The sequence below is a fragment of the Zea mays genome, chromosome 6, assembly GCF_902167145.1.
Source record: "Zea mays cultivar B73 chromosome 6, Zm-B73-REFERENCE-NAM-5.0, whole genome shotgun sequence".
NCBI lineage: Eukaryota > Viridiplantae > Streptophyta > Magnoliopsida > Poales > Poaceae > Zea > Zea mays.
Genome location: NC_050101.1, coordinates 178,473,658 through 178,494,845, shown reverse-complemented (window position 1 = coordinate 178,494,845; position 21,188 = coordinate 178,473,658). Strand labels below are relative to the sequence as shown.

Sequence of the window (21,188 nt, the reverse complement as noted above, 5' to 3'; positions counted from 1 at the left end):
TTCATGTGAAGTGTAAGGCTTACCAAAGAGGATGGTTGAAGCTGAGCATTGCTTTTAAAGTTGGTCAAAATTTTATTAGCAATTACTAAGTATAAGTAAATACCAACCCAAGTAAATAGTAGAACAAAAGTAACATCATCACCTGCGATGCAATGCATATGACAAATTGAATTTAGTTCCATAAATTAATCATGTGAGGGTCCGAGCTGCTCATGACCGTGAGCACGGCTAGTATACCAGTTTTACACTCTGCAGAGGTGGCGCATCTTTACCCACAAGTCATGTTACCCATCTGCCAAGGGATCGCGACTTCCCATACACCTCTACCGAGGAGGCGAGGCAGGGTAACACTACGAGGCCTTTACAAAGTTCCACTAGCTTCAGAAAACCCGCTACAGTTTATAGGAAGCTCCAATGCAGGAATCCCTTGCAGGACCGCCATCGCAGCAAAATCCTCCCGAGGGCCTCCCTACACTGACCACTCCCCTACTGCCCTTGCCCCTTTCGGGTAAGGTAGTCCTCCACTAGCTTTCCTAATTAATCAGCCAAGGGCGTCCCATTAAACCCTTGTGGTAGCACTGTTTTCCCGGGTGGTCGCTCCATGTTCCAATTAACATAATGATCTTATCATGAACGATAAATAACAACGGATAACAATAGTATAATCATGAGTAATGTATCTTCATACCCAAAACCACATAAAGCACTAGCAAGTACTACCCAAAAAGTTCAGTGGTAACAAGGTGTAAAGATAATCAAACTAGGGTAACCTATTGGGTCCCATCAAAATTAACCTATGCAGATCATTATGATTAATTAGAACATGAGTGGGTAAAAAGAAGTGATCAAGGGCACAACTTGCCTGACACTTGAGATTCCAGGTACCAGGATGATCTTCAGATGACACGTGTCCTCACTGCTAGTCGTAGCAATACAACAAACATGGTATATGCAAAATTAACATCACACCAAACATAAGAATAAACTGAGTAATAATAATCCACGCGTCGCTACGAGACTAACGCGACTTGAACGGATCAAATCGGAGTTAAAACGGAGGAGATACGAATTTCCTAAGGTTTTATGTGCTTAAAATAGGATTTAGTGAGAGATTATTTTTAATACTGTTTTCATGAAAATACAGAGACTCTAAGTACTAGAGAATAAAATTACAAAATTTTAGAAAGTGAAATGGACTAATTTGGACCAAGTATGGATTTTCTATGAATTTGTCAAGTTTCTTCAATAAATTTGATACTAAAATTCGTTTTCTAACTGATTTTATGAATATAATCCCCCATCTGGACCTCGCACCAATTCCTAGAGAGTCCAGGGTCTATGATGCAAATACTTCTAAGACTCAGGCCGCAACCTAGGTGGACGGCGGGTTCAATTTTAAACTAACCGAGGGGCCCTTTTGCAAAACCCGCACCGCGAAGGGGTATCAACCGCCCAGGACCACCCGATCACATCCCAACGGCTCGGATTCAATTTCCCCTGATCTAATCGTGCCCGATGAATTCAGATCCTACGGTCCCGATCAACGTAAGCACCGAGCCATCGCAGCCGCCAATCACGAATCTAACGGCCGCGGACACCTTCCCTTCGGCCGACAGCTCCCCGCGGCGGATTACCCAGGCCACGACGAAACCGAGGCCCACTGCGGCGCACAGGTATGCGGCCGCGCTCCTTGCCGGAGTTGGCCAGCACGCGATTTGAGGCTTAATCCCACCGATTAACTAGTGCTACGCAAACCGGAGGACTCAACAATCTGATTGAGGTACACCATACCAGTAATGGGGAAGCAGAGAAGCAGGGCTGCGGCAAGAGGCGGATCCGCGGCGGCGACGTTCCCATGGCAAGCAATTCCAAGAGCTCCGCCCACGACAAGGCCACGGCGGTATTCCGAGCGGCATGATGAGGCCCGTGGGTCCATTTCCGAAGACCCGCCATTGCCATTAGCACAAATCTCCCGCAGCGGCATCTCACGTTTTCTCTCTCTCTCTCGGGTGTTACAATGGTGAGGGTTCACGGCGCTCGGTGGACGGTGGCTGACGGGAAAACGGCCCCAGATTTATACCCCGAGAGGTGCACCGAAGTCGGGAGGGTAGTTCCGCCGATTGCGGACCCTGTAGCGGAAGATGCGGCTGCGCACACCTGAGTCCGCGGATTCGCGTGGAGTCGTTCGGGGAAGACGATCCCTTCGGACGGGGCCCACGGGCAGTGGCCTGGTGAGCGCACACGGTGGAAGGGACGTCTGGCGAGCGGGACCCGCCGGTCAGAAGGGCGCGCAGGAGCTGGGCTGTGCGGTTGAAGGTTACTTGGGCCGACGCACGAGAAAAATGGCCCAAGCTAAAAAAATTGTTTTCTTTTTCTTTTATTCATTCCTATTTCTTTTTTTTTCTTTTCTTCTTTCAACTTCAAATTCGAAATTTAAATCCCAATTTATATTTGAGTGCAGATCTTGTGTCTAGCTACATGCACAATCAAAGAAATACTCGGCATGAATACAAAGCATATGTAATTTATATATTTACCCAGATTATTTTATTCCTTGGTTTAGGCAAAGGCTCAATGTACACATTTTATTTTATTTTAGGAAAGACATTATTTTTGAGTATATGATCAAATTCCAAGCTAGCTAAAATTAATACCCATTATCTTACTTGTTTAGGGGCAATTAATGTATTCTCTTTTACTAAGAATCACTTAATCTTGAATATGTTTAAGGGTATTCTTTAAATTTCTTGCGGAGAATAACTTGTTCTACTAGATTGAAGGTATTCCTATTTTATCTTTACTCATCTTCGTAGTATTATTCCTCGTAAAATACATAAAAGACATAAAAGGAATACCCAAACTCTTAGCTTAGTTTTAGGGTTTACAAATCCTACCCCCCTTAACAGAAATCTCGTCCCCGAGATTTGCAAGAAAAGGGATACAATAGGTTTGGTTTAAAATTTTAGTTTCTCATTTGGGTTTTGGAAATCAAAGTTTTGTTCAAGTTGTTACATAACGGTTAGTAGACGATTTGGAACACATGGATATTGTATGTCTAGCCATCTATTAGGTCAGATGAGGTATGGTTATGGCAAGTATAGGTCGTGGCAAGGATGAGTATAATAAGGAAAGACTTCATCTTGGGTGGTGAATCTTGAATTATCTCGAGATCTTGATTTGACTCGTATTCTTCCATGTCGAGGTTGATCTCCTTCTCCTTCCTTGACGATGTTGGTCTTCTTTGGCCTTCCTCCTGGAGTTGCCATCCGAGTTGAGGACATATGGCTATAGCTAGGATAGCTAGGGTACATGAGGTAGTTAGATTTAAACAGAGTTTTTACTTTGCTTTTAGGATATCTGGATTAGGCAACCTATGATGTAGGTTAGGTTGTTGTTTACGGATGAGTTAGTCCAAGGCATTAATTTAGGGTAAGATATGTTTATAGAATCAGGGCCTAATTTATGTCTAACTTACTTAAGTAACTAAATTTGGATTAGCTCATGTTAGATTAGTGGGATCTAGATCAGATTGGTATAACTAGATAAGATCTATTTATTTTAGGCTAGATCATGGTTGTTACTCTAGGATGAGGTAAGCAAATTGGTTATGACAAGTCGAGAGGATAAGATAGAATCTTTTTAAGGTAAGATGAATCTATTAAGGTAAGAAGAATCTTTTAAGATGAGGTGGATCTAGTAAGATAAGAGAGAGAGAATCTTATAAAATACGATGAATCTATTAAGATATGGGAGAGTCTTTTAAGATTAGAGGGATCTCTATGAGATAGATACATTTTAATGGAGGATTATCTAAATTGCTTGGTTTTCTTATGAATTCTATTTAAGCCTATACGTACATGCAGATGTAATTGTGGACATTACTCCACAGCCCATCACACTCAATCAAAGATCCAAATCAGACAAGTATCATAAGAACAAATACTCAAGCATACCAATATCTACAAAAATAGTTTTGCTTTTGTTCCTAAGATTAGGTCTCCTATTCCTAAAGGTCACTTTAGGCACGGGATTTCAAAGTGTGAAATCCACATTTGTCTTTAGAAGGAAAAGGTAAGAATGATCAGAGTCAAGCGGAAATAGATGAGAAAAGATTAAGAAAAGTTTAGAAAAGAATCAGAGTAGCAAAGGTAAGTAGATAAGGGTTATCCAGTTCTATCTAGGTTTCGTCCTACAGTCAACATTGCTCTGATACCACTTCTGTAACACCCGGGTTTTAGGGGTCCAAAGCCCGGGCGCGAACATAATCACCAGGTGTGCTGGGACCAAGTCTCACACATATGATGATTCATGGCACAGGATCGAATGTCACATCTTTACTACATAACAGGAGTTCTGTACAAAATAAATAATTACATTATAAGGAGACAACGGTCCAGCAACCCAAAGTTGACTGGGAGACGACGACCTAGACCTCTCACGAACACATCGCAGCATCCTCCATGCGCTTCATCCTGCGGTACCTGTTCTTGACCTGTGGGGGGGTGTGAGACAGCAAGAGTGAGCTCACATACGTTCATCGCTCAACAAGTTGTGGGGAATAATGTGCATGAACTCGCCAAAGGTGTGAGTTCATGTGAAGTGTAAGGCTTACCAAAGAGGATGGTTGAAGCTGAGCATTGCTTTTAAAGTTGGTCAAAATTTTATTAGCAATTACTAAGTATAAGTAAATACCAACCCAAGTAAATAGTAGAACAAAAGTAACATCATCACCTGCGATGCAATGCATATGACAAATTGAATTTAGTTCCATAAATTAATCATGTGAGGGTCCGAGCTGCTCATGACCGTGAGCACGGCTAGTATACCAGTTTTACACTCTGCAGAGGTGGCGCATCTTTACCCACAAGTCATGTTACCCATCTGCCAAGGGATCGCGACTTCCCATACACCTCTACCGAGGAGGCGAGGCAGGGTAACACTACGAGGCCTTTACAAAGTTCCATTAGCTTCAGAAAACCCGCTACAGTTTATAGGAAGCTCCAATGCAGGAATCCCTTGCAGGACCGCCATCGCAGCAAAATCCTCCCGAGGGCCTCCCTACACTGACCACTCCCCTACTGCCCTTGCCCCTTTCGGGTAAGGTAGTCCTCCACTAGCTTTCCTAATTAATCAGCCAAGGGCGTCCCATTAAACCCTTGTGGTAGCACTGTTTTCCCGGGTGGTCGCTCCATGTTCCAATTAACATAATGATCTTATCATGAACGATAAATAACAACGGATAACAATAGTATAATCATGAGTAATGTATCTTCATACCCAAAACCACATAAAGCACTAGCAAGTACTACCCAAAAAGTTCAGTGGTAACAAGGTGTAAAGATAATCAAACTAGGGTAACCTATTGGGTCCCATCAAAATTAACCTATGCAGATCATTATGATTAATTAGAACATGAGTGGGTAAAAAGAAGTGATCAAGGGCACAACTTGCCTGACACTTGAGATTCCAGGTACCAGGATGATCTTCAGATGACACGTGTCCTCACTGCTAGTCGTAGCAATACAACAAACATGGTATATGCAAAATTAACATCACACCAAACATAAGAATAAACTGAGTAATAATATTCCACGCGTCGCTACGAGACTAACGCGACTTGAACGGATCAAATCGGAGTTAAAACGGAGGAGATACGAATTTCCTAAGGTTTTATGTGCTTAAAATAGGATTTAGTGAGAGATTATTTTTAATACTGTTTTCATGAAAATACAGAGACTCTAAGTGCTAGAGAATAAAATTACAAAATTTTAGAAAGTGAAATGGACTAATTTGGACCAAGTATGGATTTTCTATGAATTTGTCAAGTTTCTTCAATAAATTTGATACTAAAATTCGTTTTCTAACTGATTTTATGAATATAATCCCCCATCTGGACCTCGCACCAATTCCTAGAGAGTCCAGGGTCTATGATGCAAATACTTCTAAGACTCAGGCCGCAACCTAGGTGGACGGCGGGTTCAATTTTAAACTAACCGAGGGGCCCTTTTGCAAAACCCGCACCGCGAAGGGGTATCAACCGCCCAGGACCACCCGATCACATCCCAACGGCTCGGATTCAATTTCCCCTGATCTAATCGTGCCCGATGAATTCAGATCCTACGGTCCCGGTCAACGTAAGCACCGAGCCATCGCAGCCGCCAATCACGAATCTAACGGCCGCGGACACCTTCCCTTCGGCCGACAGCTCCCCGCGGCGGATTACCCAGGCCACGACGAAACCGAGGCCCACGGCGGCGCACAGGTATGCGGCCGCGCTCCTTGCCGGAGTTGGCCAGCACGCGATTTGAGGCTTAATCCCACCGATTAACTAGTGCTACGCAAACCGGAGGACTCAACAATCTGATTGAGGTACACCATACCAGTAATGGGGAAGCAGAGAAGCAGGGCTGCGGCAAGAGGCGGATCCGCGGCGGCGACGTTCCCATGGCAAGCAATTCCAAGAGCTCCGCCCACGACAAGGCCACGGCGGTATTCCGAGCGGCATGATGAGGCCCGTGGGTCCATTTCCGAAGACCCGCCATTGCCATTAGCACAAATCTCCCGCAGCGGCATCTCACGTTTTCTCTCTCTCTCGGGTGTTACAATGGTGAGGGTTCACGACGCTCGGTGGACGGTGGCTGACGGGAAAACGGCCCCAGATTTATACCCCGAGAGGTGCACCGAAGTCGGGAGGGTAGTTCCGCCGATTGCGGACCCTGTAGCGGAAGATGCGGCTGCGCACACCTGAGTCCGCGGATTCGCGTGGAGTCGTTCGGGGAAGACGATCCCTTCGGACGGGGCCCACGGGCAGTGGCCTGGTGAGCGCACACGGTGGAAGGGACGTCTGGCGAGCGGGACCCGCCGGTCAGAAGGGCGCGCAGGAGCTGGGCTGTGCGGTTGAAGGTTACTTGGGCCGACGCACGAGAAAAATGGCCCAAGCTAAAAAATTGTTTTCTTTTTCTTTTATTCATTCCTATTTCTTTTTTTTTCTTTTCTTCTTTCAACTTCAAATTCGAAATTTAAATCCCAATTTATATTTGAGTGCAGATCTTGTGTCTAGCTACATGCACAATCAAAGAAATACTCGGCATGAATACAAAGCATATGTAATTTATATATTTACCCAGATTATTTTATTCCTTGGTTTAGGCAAAGGCTCAATGTACACATTTTATTTTATTTTAGGAAAGACATTATTTTTGAGTATATGATCAAATTCCAAGCTAGCTAAAATTAATACCCATTATCTTACTTGTTTAGGGGCAATTAATGTATTCTCTTTTACTAAGAATCACTTAATCTTGAATATGTTTAAGGGTATTCTTTAAATTTCTTGCGGAGAATAACTTGTTCTACTAGATTGAAGGTATTCCTATTTTATCTTTACTCATCTTCGTAGTATTATTCCTCGTAAAATACATAAAAGACATAAAAGGAATACCCAAACTCTTAGCTTAGTTTTAGGGTTTACAGTTTCACGTCATGAGACATATGACACATAAAACTAGTGTTTTAAAGCAGTAAAGATTTCAATAATCTCAATGAGATAAATGGATTCTAGGGGCCATACAATCGTCATTGGAGGTAAGTTATGAATTCGATAATGTTCTAACCTCAAGATTTGACTCATCATATCCATAAAAATCATCTAAAGATGTATGTGTAGAACAATATAAAAAAATCCTGAGCTGTCCATATACTGTTTGTACTGGAGTACACATATCTTACATAGAACAGGGATATAGTAGTAGTAGGCTCCTGCGACGGAATCATCGACATGGACGTACAGTACGACATTCGAGGCCACCACCATCAGCTGTGGACATGGAACAACCGACGTTCAAAAGATGCTATTCTGTTTACCAATCCACGTTCAAAACGCCACGCAAGATTTACCCCCGCAGAACACAATCAATCTAGCCTTGCAAGCTTCTCAATGCCATGGAATCCATGATCCACCAACCAGACCATCTGTTGCCTAGCACTACATCTCACAGCAGCAATAATGTCCAAAACTTGTCCAGAAACTTGCTTTCTGTGTGCCAGAAGCCCAAAATACTATGAGCTAGCGTTCTACCCAAAACAACAACACAAGACTTGTCACGTATGAATTCAGACACCTAGTACACGGATATCAACTCTCGTCCATGGCATCATTTCCACTGCCTCGCTCGACCTCTGCATCCTTGTCTCCAGCTTCAGAAGCACCTCTTCCAACCGAGTCTTCCAATGCCTCCAGGAACGACACCACCGTGAACTTATCTGCCATAATCACACACACGAGTTCAGATACCAAAAACTAATGCATACTATACTTACCACAACCGCAAAACTTGCAATCCCAAGTTCAGCAACAAGGAAGCTTGTCATTTTACCCAGAATCGTTCGCTAAACAGATTACTTTTTTTTTTACTTTACAGACATTAATTACCCCAAGCACGATGCATATAACAAATCTACTATCAAGTGTGGAGTTGGAGAGTCTGTAAAAAGGATTTTACATTTGTCAGGGTCAACTCCAAATTGAGCAAGATCTATCTGCCCAGTCCGCAGAACCTGTCATGCCAAAAACATCAAAATCAGCATATCACTACCACCAGGCAGGAACTAGCGACATCACCACGTAGCGCATGTTAATGCCTTAATGGTGAGGATGAGTAACTAACGTGGGTGAATGCATCTAATTGTTGGCGCAAAGGAGGACTTTGGAGAAGCTCAACGATATCACCAGGACTCCATGAGCCACCCTGGAATTGAGCAACGGCCATGAACTGAGCTGCAAGGTTCGGTTAATCTGAAAACCAGGGTACAAACCTCCGGAAGATGTGATGCCAATTGTTCAATGGGCAAGTCCTCAATTAATGGCAAGACCAGATCAGGCTTCAAGATGTCTCCTAGTCCTACTCCTGCAACCACCAACATGAACCAAAAGATGTAAAAGAAATCTAGTTGGTCGATAACAAGAGCGCATCAGTTTACAATAGCGCTTACCAGCATCAGGGTCAGCTGCAGCACCTGATATATCAGGGGAATGTAAGTAGAAGTTTCATATAAGCATATAAGACGGAAAAGCTCACACAATTAATATTACTTTTAAGCTGGTACCTGATGACTGTATTGCACTCAGAATTCTCTGCAGATCCTCCAAGCGTACAGGTCCAGCAGCAGACGTCACTTCACCAGCCAAATCAGCGGTCATGCTCTCAACTAGATTCCCAGCTCTGACATGAAGGAAAGGTATAGAAGTTATCAAACAAGATGGTATGCAAAAAAAGTGAAGTTCTCATCCATTAATATGTAAAAATATCACAAGTGTAAACGGAAGCAGTTTTTTTCACATTTTAAGAAAACCTGTGTTTGCTTATAACTGCATACTAAAATATAGTGACGCGAACAAGGGCAGCTAGATAAAGACGATGCTGACATTGTTTCTGGCACTGCACTGAGCATATGTATTAATACATGCAGTTTCTATTGCCATGGACAGACAGGTTGATAGGGTGTTGGGGGGGGGGGGGGGGGGGGGGGGGTAAAACAACAATGGAATCATTAACCTGGAAGAGATATCATCATCAGCCGTATCTTCAGACATTTCTGCTTCAATAGGTACTCGAAGATCAGCCTCAGCATCTGCACAGCAAACCAACAATACGACTTAAGACCAAATAACCAAGATATGTGCTGACTCCCAATATTAGGAGCATACCTAATGATCGATTTATGTAGGCATTAACTTGCATGCAAGTCTGGGAGTCCCCATCAGCATTTGGTTCCTGAAAAAAACAGAGAGCATCATGCCATCATGATAGTCAAACACTGAGAATAACAACAGTGCTACAACAGAAACTTCCAATTTCACACAAATGACCTGCATCCAGAAGAAGAATTTTCTGCTGTCTTGCTTAAACTTCAAGATGTAAACCCTTCCAGGAGATTCTGTCACCTAATGAAGTTAACTAGAGTTGATCACTGAAGCATAAAGATTCAATAGAATAACATGGAAAACATCTCAAACTTGGATTAATATTACACAATACCTTCTCAAAGACCGCCTCATCAGGAAAGATGATTTGATCCTTTGAAAGATGGAATCAAGGACAGACAAAACTACTGTGATGCTGATATGAACTAAAAGCAGTGAAAAGTGGAGGCACAGCATTCAAAGCCACGGATAAACCATGTATGAAGTTCAACATTTGTAACATGCATTTTTCCACAAACTAGGATTTCCAGCAAAGCAAAAATTTATTTTAAGTATACCAATCAACTGAGGGAACCAGAATAGAACAAGAAGTGCCTACAAAAAATACGAGTGCAAGAGGATACATCTTCAACTATGTTCTGTCCACGGTCAAGCCACTGAAAATGGACTAATCCCTCTTCACCCTACAAAAGAGAGATTGTATATAGTTGCAGTGAAATTCAAAGAAAGAAATAATGCAACTAGCTTAGAAGTTCTATTGTTGAGCTTAGTATAAGTTAAAGTATCCATACCCTACCAACGCGGACAAGACCCTTGCGCGTGTCTGGAACCACTCGTGTTCCCTCATGAGACATCTTACCAGCACGAAACTCACACATGATATCCTGACAAATACATCAAAAAATACATTAATATACAATTGCCAATTTAACAGCTTATATGTTGTAACAACAAAGCAATGAGATTGCAAATTTTAAACATAGAGATCATTCAGATTCTGGCAACTGATGGAGATTTCACTGGCCACTGCTCCGTCACTGAATGTAAAACTCTCAAGCATTATCTACCACGAGGAACTATAGCACCAAACAAATCCAGAGACATTGCCCAGCTTAACATAACCAGTTTGAAATGAAAGCAGACTTCAGATGTGGCATATCGACATGTTTAAGTACCATGTGCAGTAGCAGCAGCCAGCAGAGGTGAGCCGTTGGCTTCTAAATTTGCATAGAAGTAGCATAAGTTCAGTATCCGGAACAATTCTATCAGTATTTACTATTTATCTCAATTCACAAACACTTGAGCCTGTTGTTTGGGGCTTTTGGCTGTAGATGTAATAGGGCCCAAGATACCATGTGTAAGCATATATGTACTCCACAGCATAGCAATGACATAGCAATCCAAATATTGTATACCAAAAGGCTACGCTGCTGTAGAACTTAAATGGGGGAAAAATATTGTTGCTCTTCTGATAGAAAAACCATGAAGTCACTACAAATCAGTATCTAATAAGATAAAACTGGTAGGAATACAAGTAAGATGAACATATTGCTGGTATCGGTTGTCTGGAGATAACATGAAAAAAAAGCTAATTGGAAACGAAAACGAAAAAAAATGAAGCAAAGAACCTAAGCGTTCATAGATGATTGAGAACCTTTCTGTTAATAGGCTGGTGCCCTATCTAGAGTGATAGAACAATTGGTTCATGACATGAACTGCATGGGTTAAATATAGGCTCTGAAACCTTCTAGGTTCAATCTCAAGCCCATGCTAAATAATCATCATGATACTAACAGATGCATAAGGAAGCCAGTACCATGCAGAAACAGCAAGAGAATAAGTCAATAGCTTTACCTGTAGAGGTTCAGTGGTCTCCATCAGCAAAAGAATGTGCTCACCGTAAAATATAAGCCCTACAAAACAGGAATTTCTCGTGCTTATTATTATTATAGAACAGCCCGGCCCCTATGTCTTTGTGTGCTAGCGCTGACTCGCAAGCTTGCTAAGCAAGGCCATTTTTCGGTGCTACTGAATATATCTAGGACAGTGACAGTAGCAGTGCAGGTGGTTCTGTAGATACAATTGACTGACTATCGGGGAATTGATGATGCGGAAACTAAAGATTCATTAGTCATATCTCTTTGATCTCTTCTGTTCACTAGTTCATATCTATACCAATTGTTCCTTCTTAATATAATAACTTATATAAAAATGAAGTGTCTATTCCTGCATTCCGGAAACGGGAACACGTGCACATGCACCTAAAACGGCTATACTGGACCTCCAGAGTTTTACTGGAATTTACCTCCAGTATCCTGTACGTGTTGTATATTTCATCAATCTTAGTTATTCAGGCACGAAACAGACAACCGTTATTTGCAACAACAAAAAATGTCGGTTGCCTATTGTGTTGTGTGCTACTTCAAACTTGCCTCATTTAGTTGACTGCCAAAGATTTAACTCGTCTGCATTAATCACTAGTGTATAGGGCGCGCCTATGCGCGCGTGGCGAACCGTTTATGTATGCTTGACAGAGAGTAAATAAGGACATAAGAGCAAAGACAAAACAAACCAAGGTTCAGCAATTGAAAGAGTTGGACATTGTTCAGAGGTGATTAATGTAGCGGTTACATTAGCTACATAGTCAACCGACAGGTTCGTACGAATTTATATATTACATCATTAGCAGGATTCAACGGCTGGGGATCAGCACTGCGAAGGTTTCAGCAGTTTGGTTACTTGTACACAAAAACATTCGTGCTCCAAAAGTGACGATGCTCGTCATAGGTATGCAACATAGGTACCAATACAAAAAAGGTGAGCATCAGTAGTTAGAGTCTTTGAGCTGCTGTGTTTGTGTGGTATGGTTATGAAGGTGGGTGAAGAAGAATATGCAGATTACATTGATTACAAATTATGAAGAGGGCAAGAGAGTAGAATGTGTAGTACCTTCATGAGAACGGCGATGATCTAACGATTAAGGTTTTGAGGGTCTGTAGAACCTGGCTGGGTAGTCTTGATCCTATATGTTTGTTGGTGTTACTATGAACTATGATTCATACCTGCAGAATTGAATAGTATATACAACTCTGGTTGTATTCTTTTAAAAGTACATACTTCTTAGGAGGATGCGCAAGGTTATCTTTGTTGAGCTGATCTGAAAGTTGGTCGTCAACATGTAAATAAGTGGATAAGAAGTGTCAAGTAACACGGCTAATATAAAATAAAAGTTAATAGTATTGAAGTTCAATGCCTTTTTAAGAAAGCATCGTAGTTATTGAGGAGTGAGTTATTTTTATTATCATGTCAATATGGCATGCATGTGTGCTGATCTCCACTAACTTATATATTATATAATGATGATGCCCATTGTAGCGAGGCTGATCTCAACTAACTCAGATTATATTTGCAGATCAAACTACCACAAATGTTGGTATAAACTACATACCAACAACATAGTTTTTGTTTCAAAGTAAGTTGGATTAAGTTGGGGATCAAACCAATAAGAAACAAACATATTGAATAAGTATGGAAAGAGTAAAAGACAGCGAGCTAAAATTATTTGTTTTTTCTCGAACGCGCAGGAGGACTGCACGTCATTATATTAAGAAAGGAAAAGGTCCAAGAGGACCAAAGTACAATGCCCGTAGGGCAAACAGAACACTTGACCACACTCTAAACCCTGCTCATAATAGCAGGAAGACCAAAACTTGCTAGCTGCTTAGCCCCAGCCCTCTCCCAACAACTTAACTCATTCAGAAATAAGCTTTTAACAAAACACATGGAAGGGTTTACACTATCAAAAACAGCTTTGTTTCTAGTCAGCCATATGCACCAAGACCCCAAAATAATGAGACTGTTGAAGCCTTTCTTTCTGAATTTGGGCACCTTCTTAAGCGCCTTCCTCCACCAATCAGCAAATGAGATTTCATCAACAGCAGGAATGAGATCCCCAAGACACAAGGGAACAAGAATAGCATGCCAAAATTGCCTGGCAAAACTGCAAGTACACAAAAGATGTTGCACTGTTTCCTGCTCTTGGTCACAAAGAACACAAACAGCCGGATGTTGCAGCCCTCTCCTCCTTAGTCTATCAGCAGTCCAACACTTATTCCTTATCGCCAGCCAGAGGAAGAACTTGCATTTTGGGGGAGCCCAGGATTTCCACAAACGTTTCCATGGCTCAAACGAAATTGAACCCATGAAAAAAGCCTTATAGCAGGACTTTGAGGAGAACATCCCAGAAGAAGAGTGCATCCAAACATGTCTGTCAGCATCATGAGAGAGCCTAACGTCCCCCAAAGTATCCCACAACAACAGGTATTGCTGCAGCCCACTCAAGGAAAGAGCACCACGAATATCACTGACCCAATGCCAATTATCCAGAGCCTGTGCCACCGTTCTAGAAGAATACGCCTTGCGGCCAACCATACCCACCACCTCAGGGGCAATGTCCTGGATAGTATTCCCATGAATCCATCTATCCGACCAGAAGAGAGTAGTAGCCCCATTCCCTAAAATGGTAAAAACCGACAAATCAAAGAACTGTCTAACCTGACGTTGCACTGGGAGGGACAACCCACGCCAAGGTCTGCTCTGATCCGTCTTTTCCAACCATAACCATTTTGCCTGCAATGCCCAGCTTTTGAGCTTAAGGTTAGGGATCCCAAGCCCACCAAGCCTCAAAGGCCTCGTGACAACTTCCCATGGAACAAGACAGCTACCACCATTAACCTCCTTTCTTCCTCTCCAAAGAAATCCTCGCCGAATTTTATCAATTGATTTAATAACCCACTGAGGGACGTTGATTGCAATAAGAAGATAAGTCGGAATGGCCGATAGAACAAACTTCACCAACGCAGTCCGCCCAGCCAGGTTGAGCAACCGAGCCTTCCAGTTAGGCAGCCGATCTGCGATCTTCTCAATCCATAACTTAAGGTCACAATTCCTCAGCTTTTTATCAGAAATGGGCAGCCCCAGATACCTGCAAGGAAACGCAGCGGGACTGCAATGCAGCACACTGCAACCAGCAAGCACCTGCTGATCATCACATCTAATTGGAATAGCACTGCTCTTGAGCATATTGGTTACCAGACCAGAAGCCGAACCAAAACAGTTTAGTATTATCTTAGCACAATTCAGATCTGCTTCAATTGGCTTAATGAAAAGGACCACATCATCCGCATAGATGGAGACTCGACTGCGAACATCAGCCCCCCCAAGGCCCTGCAACAAGCCTCTATTTTCAGCAACCCGGAACAAGCTGCTAAGCACATCCATAACCATCACAAATAACATGGGAGAAAGAGGATCTCCCTGGCGAAGACCTCTCCGATGAAAAATAGGATTACCAGGCGAGCCATTCAAAAGCACCTGAGTAGAAGAGGTGAATAACAAGTTGGAGATCAGATTACGCCAAACAGGACCAAACCCCAAATGTGTCAAAATCTCCATCAAAAACGCCCACGAGACCGAGTCGAAAGCCTTGGATATATCCAGTTTCAGCAGCAAACTAGAGATCTTCCTCTTATGAAGGAACTTAATTGATTGTTGCACTAGCATGAAATTGTCGTGAATTGACCTTCCTCTAATAAAAGCACTCTGGTTAGCTGCCACTAGGTCTTGAAGGTATGGTCCCAAACGATTAGCGAGGATCTTAGTGACCAGCTTAGCAAAACTATGAATCAAGCTAATTGGTCGAAAATCACCAGCTGAGGAAGCATCTTCCCTCTTTGGAAGAAGAATTAGATACGCTGAGTTCAGCAAATCAAGTTTATAGGCATTTCCATGGTAAAGGGAATTAAGAGCAGCCATTATGTCGACCTTAATAATGTCCCAGCATGTCTTGTAAAATTTTCCTGTAAAACCATCAGGCCCAGGGGCCTTATCAGAAGGGAGACAAGCAATGGTGTCCCTAACCTCCTCCTCTGAAAAAGGCTGCTCCAAATCAGTTAGATCCATCGCAGCCCTGTGACAATTACTCAAATCAATAGTAAATGGCCTCTGCAAATCAGCCCCCAGCAGGTTATGAAAATACGCCTCAAGAATTTGTTGCATGTCATCATGATTGGTAGCCAATCTTCCATCTTCCTCAAGCTTGGAAATGAAATTCTTTTTCTTTCGATAACATGCCTGCGAATGAAAGAACTTAGTGTTGGCATCACCCTCCTTTAGATAGTGGATCCGTGATCTCAACCGAGCAACAGTCCTTTCAAGAGACGCGAGGCTAAGACACCGCTGTTTTAACAAATTTAGCAACCAAACTTCCCCACTGGACAAAATTCTGATATCCTGTGCCATTTCCAGCCTATGCAACACTTCTCTGACAAGCCCCAGCTGCAACCTTACATTACCCACTTCTTTATGCCCCCAGGACTGCAATGTGCGAGCTAACCTTTTAAGCTTCAATGACACATGCTCCAACGGACAGGAGCCTCCAACTGGCAAGCTCCAGGACGCACCCACCACCTCCAGAAAACCAGGAAATTTGGGCCAGAAACTCTCAAAGTGAAACCGTCTTTTCCCCAAGCAGCTCTCTCTGACCTTGAGGATCAAAGGACAATGATCTGAAGATGTGGTAGCATTACTATGAAGCGAAGCGTCTGGAAAAAGATCTTCCCAACAGCTAGTGCAAAAGACATGGTCCAGCTTAACAAGAGTTGGGGCATCTCTCTGGTTGGACCAAGTAAACCTCCTTCCCTTCAAATGAATCTCTTTCAGATCCAAGGAATTAATAAGCCTACGGAAGTCCCCCAACATAGCCCTGTTAATATTGGAATTGTTCTTGTCTTCCTCCCTGAAAATCAGATTAAAGTCTCCCCCAATGATCCATGGTCCCACACAGGTATTTCTGATTTCTCTTAATTCGTGAAGAAAGGAGGATTTAAGACTGTCCTGGTGAGGACCATACACTCCAGTGAACCACCAGCAAGAACCATTTTTCTCTTGCAATTTAACTGAAACCGAAAATTGCCTGATAACTGAAGCCAAAGATGAAAAAGCTCCATCGCGCCAGGATACCAGCACCCCTCCTCTGGTACCAATCGCAGGGCTGTAAACAAAATTGCTGAAACCAGACCCCAAAATTGAGAGCACATCAAAATCTGAAATAGAACAAAGTTTGGTTTCCTGCAGGCAAATAACCGAAGGTCTAATATCAATCACCAAAGATTTAACGGAATCTCTCTTCACACGATCATTCAGCCCTCTCACATTCCAGATTAAAAAACAGCTTGAATCCATTCAAACAAAGATCAAACACCACCAGCAAACCAGCCCCACCACACCTAAACAGGTCCATTCAGCGGCACCGTCCAGCCAAACAGCGCTGCCAAAGCAGCAATATGGACGCTAGAGAGCCCAGAAACAAATAGCTTCGCATAATTACCGGCATCCTGGACAGAAATAACTTCATTATCATCACAGAAACCCAACTGCCTGCAGACCTGGGCAGCAGCCTCCGAACCGAGTTCTGGAGGAAATTTGGCCACCCTCCTGCTCCGCCTTGGCATAAAATTACTAGGTAGAGGCTTCTTCCTTCTCTTTGGAATCTGTGGAGTTGGCAGCAAGGCATCCACTGGTTTAGTGACCAAACACTGGAACTCGCACAAGGGCGAAGAAATCACCATAGAATTATCAAGACCCGACTGAACCAACGGGCCATCCTGATCATCCAAAATAGAAGGTCTCAACCTCCTGGAGTAGACTCTAAAAACAGGCGGCTTCAAATTCCATCTAGCAGAAGAAGCCCTGACAACACAACTCACTGCCAAATCCGAATCCTCCCTCAACACAGCAGCCAAATCAGCAGAGGCACCATCAGGAGAATAACCAGGAACCACAGCATCACACAAGGCCAGAACACCAGGCGCCGCCAACATCTCAACCGCAGCACACGGGAGGGTAGGGGCATCAACTGGTTCTGCCCACGGCGTCACAGCATCACTGTTATCCATCGACGCATCCAAAAGCCCCACATCATCAGAGGGTCCAACACGCGTCGACGAGGAATGAAGACGAGGGCCCAGCCGCGAGTGCACCGAAGCCCGAGGCAATGAGGCCTGATCACCCAGTCTCTGCACCCGCCGAGCCCGACGACTCGGCCCCGGCTCATCATCAGAGGGATCCGATGGAGGTGGCTGCAGCTGCTCCTCCACAAGGACACCCTCCGGCCCAATAATCTTCACCAACACAGGGAACACCAACGAACGTGGAATCCAAACTCCGTCTTCATCGGGGACCGCTGGCTCCACAGCATGAAGGTCCAACACCTTCGGCAACTCCACGGGAGAGCGGCACCATGCACTCAACCTGATGACCGACAAGTCCTCCCCGCTGATAGAATCCGGGTGTAGTCCCTGAACCAGGCAATAAGGACCAAGCAAAACCTCCGCTGTCTCCAGTCCCCAAAGGTGAGCAGGGATACCACGGAGCTCGACGTCAATGAGGGAAGACAAGACACTGCCTCCCGAAGCAAAAGCCTGCCTAGTCCATCTCTTAATATGCAACCTCAATGGAGGGACAAAGAGCGACGGTCCTCCACTAAACACCTGCCCAGCCAGCTCCTCCGAGGGGAAGAGGACAATAAAAGAACCTGGCGCAGCACGACGTAGGCGGAGCGCATCAGCATCAAGGCCAAACCTTGAGGCGAGCGCCTCTCTAACCTCCGTGGCGCAACCAGATCCTTCTTGCCCAACAACGCTGACGATCAGGGCATGGCGAAGCTCCAACTCAGCACGGTCGAGCATCCTGGACCGCCCAATAAACCTCACAGGGCGAGGACCATCCTGAGCCGCGGGCGACAAGTCTCCCGAAGATAGCAGCAGAGGATCACCGCCAAGACCATGTATGAAGCAAGTGTGGATTGTAATATGTGTTTTTTGTTGCAACAAGGGTAGACAACTGTTTAATTGTGGGAACATATGTAATGTAGATGTTAAAACATGTTTCATTTGAGACTTGAGAGTGGATTTTTTGTTGATTGTTGCAACAAGTGTGCATAGCTACATTTCTGGGAACATGTGGAATTGAAATGTATAAGCAAAGAAAATCACGAAGCAGAGGGAAATCACAAACAAAGCGAGAGCTTATGTAAGTACTCCTTTCAGAACCAAAGATAATGTGGTCGCTAATTAAGGAACGTTGTATAAACCAATGTTTTCAGATCGGCTGATCGCTCCTGATCGCCAGAGGGGCGATCAGCTGACTAATCACGATTAGTCGACGACCAGCCCGATTAACTGGGTTCTGATCGGTCAATCAGACATCCTGATCGTCCAGGGCTATAGGAACCGATCAACCTTCATACATATATCACACACACACACACACGCCCATGGACATGGCTTCAGATTCAGGCTTTCAACAAGGCAAACAGCCATACGTGATACGCCCATGGACATGGGCAGCAACAGGCCAACAGCCATACTACAACATGAAGCAAATAATCACTGGAAGGTTTCAGGCTTTCAGCATCAAGTAAAACTGAAAACCAACAAACATGGACATGGGCAGCAACAGGCCAACAGCCATACGCCAGGGGCGGACCCAAGGGGGGGTCCGGGTGGGCCGTGGCACACCCTAAGCCAGCCCACCCAAGGCCTGGCCAGCCCACCAAGGATCCCTTCCCCTTCACAGTTTGCACTTTTTATATCTTCGCTCGAGAGCCCACCCTCACGTCTAGACACCAGGACGTCGACGTCTAGCCGTCAAGCCACCTAGGACCAGGCTGTCCAGTCGCCGCCTGCCAGGTCGGCAGCGGCCCGCTGCCCAGCTCCCACGGCGCCTCCCCGGTGACTAGCGCCTGCCGCTGCCCGCCCCAGATCCAGCGGTTCAGGCATGAATGCCTTCCATTGCTCCCCTCGGTGAGAACGTCTGCAGTTGTCCAATCCTCAAGGTTTATAACAATTATTTGGTAATCTTTGTGACAGTTAGGCTTCTCTAGTCTTATTGAATATTCGGTGCACTACTGGTATTATACAACAGAGGTTGTTTTTATCATGTGTAAGATCATTTCAGTTCCTTTATGATTTGTGGAATGGAAACACACAAGTTAGTGCTGAATTTTATCTATACGAGAAGGTTCATTTTGATCACGTATGGCAGATATGGGTAGACATTGTATAGAATTGTATATAAAAAATTTGTTGTGGCACACCCTATATAAAAACCTAGGTCCGCCACTGCATACGCCCATACCTACAGATTACAGTACAACAGAGCACACCAGAAAACAGGGACAAGCTCTGAATCTGGATTCTGGAGACTGGAGACCGTACCTGCAGGCCGGCTGCTGGCGCCGCCGCGCCGGGGATGGAAGAGGGGCCGAGGGGGACGATGCCACCGTATCCCCCGTCACCGGTAGCGCGCCGCCGTCACCGGTAGCGCGCCGCCGTCACCTGCACAGTGTTCCGCTAGGGTTCCTCCCTCGGCAGCTGGTTGCCTGGTCCGCGTCGTGTGTGCCTGGGCGTTGCTCTGTTGGCTCTTGGTTGTGCTGTGCAGCTTCGGCTCACGTGGTGGGAATTGGGAAAAAGGAAGCTGGGCTGGGCCGCTGGGCAAGTGAAGTGGGCCACTGGGCCGAAATTTTAATCCAGCTAGCCAAGCTGACTAATCGGTTGATCAGATATCTGATCGCCCTGATCGCGCCGTTACCCTTGACCTTGATCGGCTCTGAGTTACGTTCAGTCGATTAATCGCCGATTAATCGTGACTAATCGGATGTTCTGAAAACACTATAAACCAAACCAATTTAATTAATTTGTTGATGCACAAGGAGCACAGTATATAGCAGAAGCAGGACATGAATCAAGCGTGGTAGAATTAAATGCTACAAAATGGAACTATCTATGCAACGACGCAATGACATGGAAATGGAGTACGAGCAAAGGCTAGAAACAATTACCTCTCTGGATAAACCTTGGTTATGTGATATTGTTGCAACTACTGGAATCTAAAAAACAGTTTAGAGTGCTGCTATAAAGTATCGAAAACCCAATGTTAATTCCCTTGTACTGTGAGTTTGTTGCACGTAAATAAGGGTCTCTTTGGTTGGGCTGTGGCTGTGAAAAAAGTTGCTGTGGGCTGTGAGCTGTGGAAAAAAGCTGCTGCAGGCTGTAAGCTGTTAAAAAGCTAAAAACTGTTTGGTGGAAACCACTAAAAGTCGTTAAAATTTTTTCGATATATATTTTCACAGTTCCATCCGAAAAGCCACTAAAAGCAGGTCCAGAGGTGCTTTCAAATTTGCACTACGAGAAAATCGGCTTTTAGAAAAAGCTGCTTTCTGGATCCAGCCCTTTGGTTGGCTTTTGGCTTTTAGGGGGGAAAAACTAAAGCCAAAAGTCAAACCAAACACACCCTAAATAGGTAACTTAGCTGAGAGTGAAGCACAAGAAACACAAACATAACGAGATAAAATTATTCCATGATTGGAGGTGAAAATAGCTCATATTAGTACTACATTTACATCCAAAAAAATAATATAAGTGCA

General features: G+C 44.2%; 1 protein-coding gene across 8 annotated transcripts; it reads right to left on the bottom strand.

Moving 5' to 3' along the window:
* Positions 1 to 7,603: 7,603 nt before the first annotated feature.
* Positions 7,604 to 20,228, bottom strand: LOC100281651 (uncharacterized). Of its 8 annotated transcripts, none has more exons than XM_020538949.2 (16): positions 19,981 to 20,199; positions 12,821 to 12,860; positions 12,653 to 12,725; positions 11,558 to 11,616; positions 10,495 to 10,587; positions 10,327 to 10,386; positions 10,038 to 10,076; positions 9,869 to 9,943; positions 9,707 to 9,773; positions 9,555 to 9,630; positions 9,106 to 9,221; positions 8,992 to 9,015; positions 8,815 to 8,906; positions 8,667 to 8,747; positions 8,502 to 8,556; positions 7,635 to 8,262 (listed from the first exon to the last, which is right to left on the bottom strand). In XM_020538949.2, exons 4-16 carry the CDS (start codon positions 11,579 to 11,581, stop codon positions 8,135 to 8,137), a joined length of 930 nt encoding a protein of 309 aa, XP_020394538.1. In that variant the 5' UTR covers positions 11,582 to 11,616; positions 12,653 to 12,725; positions 12,821 to 12,860; positions 19,981 to 20,199; the 3' UTR covers positions 7,635 to 8,134. The 8 variants fall into 7 exon arrangements, with proteins under 8 accessions (NP_001148042.1, XP_020394538.1, XP_020394536.1 ...); XM_020538947.2 differs by having other exon boundaries at positions 8,667 to 8,771; positions 19,981 to 20,196; XM_035959581.1 differs by lacking the exon at positions 12,821 to 12,860 and having other exon boundaries at positions 8,667 to 8,771; positions 12,653 to 12,765; positions 19,981 to 20,196.
* Positions 20,229 to 21,188: the final 960 nt, after the last annotated feature.

Bases quoted from the DNA above. Each gene is read 5' to 3' on its own strand.
- LOC100281651 (XM_035959578.1), bottom strand. From the start codon at position 16,945: ATGGATTCAAGCTGTTTTTTAATCTGGAATGTGAGAGGGCTGAATGAT.